The sequence below is a fragment of the Electrona antarctica genome (genome assembly GCF_951216825.1).
Source record: "Electrona antarctica genome assembly, chromosome: 21".
Classification (NCBI taxonomy): domain Eukaryota; kingdom Metazoa; phylum Chordata; class Actinopteri; order Myctophiformes; family Myctophidae; genus Electrona; species Electrona antarctica.
This window is the reverse complement of record NC_136802.1, coordinates 23,425,047-23,430,810: the sequence shown is the minus strand read 5'-3', so window position 1 is coordinate 23,430,810 and position 5,764 is coordinate 23,425,047. Positions and strand designations below refer to the sequence as shown.

The 5,764-nt window shown below is 47.0% G+C and overlaps 1 protein-coding gene across 1 annotated transcript in view; it reads left to right on the top strand.

The window, feature by feature from the left end:
* Positions 1–526: 526 nt before the first annotated feature.
* Positions 527–5,764, top strand: part of nat8l (N-acetyltransferase 8-like) — a gene marked incomplete at both ends in the record, with an annotated part of 14,272 nt that continues 9,034 nt past the window's right edge. Inside the window, 2 exons of the mRNA XM_079490745.1 lie at positions 527–857; positions 2,724–2,888. Of these exons, the coding sequence (XP_079346871.1) occupies positions 527–857; positions 2,724–2,888 (496 nt within the window). The remainder of the gene's footprint in view (positions 858–2,723; positions 2,889–5,764) is intronic.

Here is a 5,764-nt window from a genome sequence, read left to right as displayed (position 1 = left end):
GGCTGTATAGCCCTGATCTGAAATAACCCCACTACGTATATACCGTTACGAATACACCGACTCCTCCAAGACCCCCTCCTTAAAACACGCACGTGTGCGAAACGTCGCCGCGGTGAACAACATTGTTCATATGCATTGCATCTCTGTGTGTGTGCGTGCGCGCTGTGTGTGTCCTCCTCCTCGCCCACCCTGCACCCACCTATATGAGCATCATCACATGACCGCGCATTCCAACCAATGTGCGCTCCCTCCACGAAGACCCCCTCCACAGCCCCTGAACGTGGATTTGCGCGCTCTACTCTATTATAAATAGTGCTTGAGTTCCGCCGGCGAGTCTTGGTCGTCAGAAACGCTCAGGGTTGCAGCAGATCAGAACATCCCCCCCGTCTTATTTCCTTCATTCTTTATCAGTTTGTTTCCCCCCCACCCCCCCCCCACACAATAAGACACGCACGCTTCATCCATCCCCCCTCCCCTCTTCTTCTTTTCAAAGTCCAGTTGCGTTTTTGTTTTTGCGGCCAGTTGCATGCATTGTTCGTCTCCAAAAATGGTTTGCGAGACTAAAATCGTTGCGGACGAACACGATGCTATACCTGGGACCAAAAAAGATTCTATCATCGTGTCCTCCTCGCAGATGTGGACTTCTCCCTCGGCTCCTCTGAACCCAGAGGAGGAGGACAAGGAGGATGTTGTTGTCTCGAGGAGAGATTCGGTGTTCATCCGTGAGTTCGAGCTCGGGGATAACGTGGAGGTGCTGCGCATCTTTAACGAGGGTATTATGGAGAGGATACCCAACACAGCTTTCAGAGGGCTCCGCCAGCAGTCCAACACCCAGTTCTTATATGCTCTGTGCACATGTAAGTATAACTGTAGCCTATAAATACATATAGCCTGATAAACCGAAACAAACAACAGTTATTGTGCTCTCCTCACAAGTAACACACATACAGTAGCCTAAGGCTATATCCAAGTTGTTTCTTCTAATCCTCACAAGTTCACAACACGCAACGTATGTTTTTCCTCTCACTCTCAAGTTGCCTAGACGGACTAAACTAGCTACTATAAATGAACTCAAATCATCTCTCCGTATAGCCTATAGCCTACATCAACATGCTCTAACTAAAGTCACACAAATATATAGGCATACCCCACAAATACAGACATGTACTATTTTTTGTAAACTATAGCCTAATGATAATAATAGGCTAATAATAATAAGAAGGATGCTTCAACAATAGCCTATATTATGTCAATCTGTAAATCCATCATCAATTATCATCTTAATTCATAATATGTATCATGTGTGTGTGTTTTACCTCGGCATAACGCCGGCATGTTGCTCATGCAACAAAAGGCATGGCCGCACGCATGTGTGCATGTAGGCTATAATATAGCCGGTGAGCCTGCTGGTTATAATATATGTGATGACATGTCGACGCCGTGATTCCGTGAATGAATGAATGAATTCCAGGATTGCCCCCACGGTGTGCGTGCGCATACGATACGCACCGATTTCCATCCAAACACGCGCGCGCGCGTTATTCCATGTGCGCGCATGCATGCATCCTCGCAGGACACGCCCCTGCGGAGCATGCAGCAGCCGTGGTGCACACATACACATCTCGCAGGCTTTGTTTACACATCATTCATATAAATATATAGTAGGCTAATATAAGTTTACCACTTCATTATTGATGATGGATTTACATACCGGTACATCTTTAACATGTAGGCTATATTGCTATTACGCACTTACTAATACGCACTTAGTATGTGTTTGAGCTACACGGTTCTGTTCTGCATGCACCATTTTAGAGTTATCGGTCAAATAGCGTTCATCGAAGTAAGTAAAGCACGCCAAACAAACACGGGGGAATTATGGAGCACATGGTTGAGTTCTCCTCAGGTCACACCGCGTCGTGGTGCAAAGGGCACCTACGGATGGCTGCAATTCGAAACTGGCCCCCGTAAAATCTGAATCCCCCCCCCCCCGCCCCCCCCTTTTTTCCCCTCACTGTATATATTTCTTTTCCCTTTTTACCTCCTTTTTGATGAATTCTTTTTTGATGAATTCCTGTTCTGTCTATAGAAGTGTCTATTTGTACGTCTCTAAATGTTTTGATGATTTGAACATGGTGGACCCTGTTGGAAACAAGTGTAATGCTTAATTGGGTCGTCCACTCACAGTTAACAGCCTTTGTATTGAGTTTGTGCTTGAAATGTACTGTAATTCTGCAAACTGTTAATAAATTCTTCAATCAATCAATCAATCAAGTAAAAACTCACTCACGGCAACTTGGCTATCGCAGCGAGATGCAACGCAGCAGCATCCACCCACCTCCACCCAGCGCCTATGCTGCGTGCGCCCCCCAGTGCAATCACCGATGTACTACTCCAATTATGTTCTCTGCCAAACACAAATATACTGTAGTCCCTGCTTGGTGCCGTGTGAAAACATAGTACTCTAATAACCACTAGTATTTGCTCTACAAGAAAAGCATTTGTAGATGTGTGAAATTACTCAATAGTATATCTTAGTCATGAGACTGTTCATACTTGCCTGTGGATATTTCTGAAGGAACTGCTATTTTGATTAAATATGTAAATAATGCCACTGTTCTTTCTCTGCTTGTGTTTTGTGTTGGAGTTGAAGTCTGCCCAAATCAAACATGTGATTCTCTTTTCTGACAGGTGTCGTTTATTTTTCTTCCATTTCTCCATAGTAATGTGCTTTGTTATGACCAAATCCCTCACCTTGACCTGTTGCGCCCCCTTCATTCTCATGGGCGCGCGATACTACTACAGCAGGACAGTTATCCAAAATTATCTGGACTATGCTCTGAACACGGACATGGCTGACATAGAGGCATATTACATGAAACCCACAGGTAAGAAGAAGGGCTTACACAAGGTCTCTCGACCCTCTGTTTTGAAGAATGTGCAACCGTGCAGACTGTGCATGTGTGTGTGTGTGTGTGTGTGTGCATGCGTGTTTGTCAGCAGGTGATGCTCGGCTGCCAAAAGTGTGTTGTTTCGGGGATGGAGACAAATGGACCGGTGCGAAGGGCACACGTCCCTGACATGAGCAACCCGTGAACAAACATCCTGAGTTTAAATTAACCCAGAGTGTAAAAACTGTGGCACAGTTTACATTCTATAGGTTAAATTAACCACACAGTATTTTGCAGCGTACATTTTCATCTTAACTGAAACTATCATCACAAAACGTTCAGACAGACAAGACAGGCACGCACGCACGCACGCACACACCTAGAAAACTAGAATGAGGCTAGATCTTAAGAGTTTACAGAGCCTTCTTCAGGCAGAGGCAAGCAAGTCTTCAAAATGTGCAACGTGTCTCTCCCCCCCCCCCCCCTCTAAGCTTTACATGGTGTCGTGGAGCACACAGGGCTATTGATTGTGCAGAAGAAACTGCTGATACACAATATAGCTCTACAAAGGCTTCTAATTAGATAAATCAATTCACCTTAGGAGCTTAAACTATTCATTCTCCTTGAGGGCGCCGTGATGATGCCCGCCACGGTGACAAATGAAGAGAAAAAGTGAATGCGGACGCTGGACAGACATGCCCTCCCTCTCAATTTGTGTGAATGAACCTCTTGGGGATATTTTGTTCCCTGCTAGGCCAGCACAGGTGGGTAAAGAAAGGCAGGCATTGGTTAACCCATCAAGTGATCATTGCCCACCCCGCCCACCCTGCCACAACCCACAACCATAAACGCACACACACATGCACGCAGTGTCACACTGGCTTGGTAATCCACTGCATACACAATTGCAATTTAGCATTCCCATTATTGCTGGCGGGCTGCGATGGTTTAGAGGGGTCAGGCACCAGTGCCTCTGGACAATGCTAATGACTACAGCCATGCAGACAGAATGGGCCCACGTGGAAACCCACCTGGGCTCAGCCACGCAGGCCTGGTGAAGAGGGACTGTGTTTATGTATCTTTGTTGTGGCAGAAAGAAGACTCCGCTTTGCTGGACACTGCCACAGAGCAAAAGACCAGGTCATTTCGGATATTCTTCTGTGGAAACTACCCTGCCCATCAAGAGGAACAAGACCTCTCACATTTCCAGATGTTCTGAGTAGGGACACAGGACTGACTGTGAATGAACTTGGTGTGGCAATGACCAACAGAGACCAGTGGAAGCAGCTTGTGTCGCAGATCTCGAGGGCACTCGAAGGATGATGATGTACAGGGACGGATTAACCCCCATGAGGGCTCCTGGGCCGGTAATTTTTGCAGGGTTTTTCCGTGTTTTTATCATCTTTTTGACCTAAATTTAACAAAATCAATGGCCAATGAAGGGCCCCAGGAGCCCTTTTCAGTGCGTCAAACCCAGTACCGCGCGGGTCCAATTTCCCTGAAGGGCCCCTGAGAGCCAAGGGCCCCTGGGCCACGGCCCCACTGGCCCAATGGCTAATTTGTCCCTGATGATGTATCTTTGTGTGTTGTGTGTTGGTTCTCAAACATTTTCATGTCAAGGACCCATGCATGATATGCATTTGGCTAATTTTGTGCAACATAGTTACCCCCATAAGAGAAGAGGGATGTGCGTGTGTGTGTGTGTGTGTGTCCATGCAGTGAGCTCATCAGCGGGGGTCCTATAGAAATGAGAATACATGATGCTACTATCGTTAATAGTGTTGTGCAGTGAAGTGTGCTGCTTGAGGAGCTCATGACGCCAGGGCCAGACATCCAGTTGTGTGACAGGAAGCTGAGCCCCAAGAGGCCCGACGCTATTACAGAGCCCCACTCTGGGTATACCGTCTGCATGCCTTGACTAGCAGATCAATGCTCTTATCTCCTCAGTGAGCTTGTGTGTGTGTGTGTGTGTGTGTGTGTGTGTGTGTGTGTGTGTGTGTGTTTACAGCACTTCTTCTAGGGCTAAGGTGTAATTCATGTAATTAGTAGCAACTCCTATACGTGCACTAAAGAAAGAAAGTCCTCAGAGCGCTCTCTCAATACCTAAATCATAACAGTCTCTGCCTCCTTCTCTGGCCCCCACCTCCTTTTGGAACCAATCAACCAGCCAACGATTGCTGCTCCATCAATCTTAGATCAATCAATACGCGTCATCAGATGGCGTGTTAATGGCTATGGTACATCTGGTGAGGGGAATGGAAAAAGGTGAAAAAGGACAAACCATCGTGAAACACAATTTAACACGGACGCTTTTATCGGTGATCCTATCAGGCTCATGAATGCATATTGTAGGTTTTACTTTTAGTATGGCAGTATACCTCATATCCAAGTCTTGTAAAACAGGTGAAATTATAGACACTTCCTCTGGTAGTCTTGGCCTTTAAATGAGTCCAGGGTCAGCCTCACGCAGCACCCGGTCTAGACAAGAAAGCAGTATATAAATACCGGCCTGTGCGTGCGTGCGTGCGTGCGTGCGTGCGTGCATGCGTGCGTGTGCGTGCGTGCGTGCGTGCGTGTGCGTGCGTGCGTGTGATAGAGAGACACCTCTGTTCCAGAGGACAGGGAATTGCTTCCTTCACCGGTACCTGCTGCACTGAGTAAGGGAGCGTCAGACAGAACCAGAGAGAGGGAGGGAGAGGGAGGGGGGTAGAAAAAAGAGGGTGTGTGAGGGGACTAAGGGGAAGGGACTAGATAGAAAATGGGAGCATTGTGCATGGGGGAAGGGGTTGCGCCTCAGCTACAAGCTATCTGTGTGCGTGTGTGTGTGTGTGTGTGTTTAGGGGAGATTAGATAGAGAGAGAGATCTAATGAGA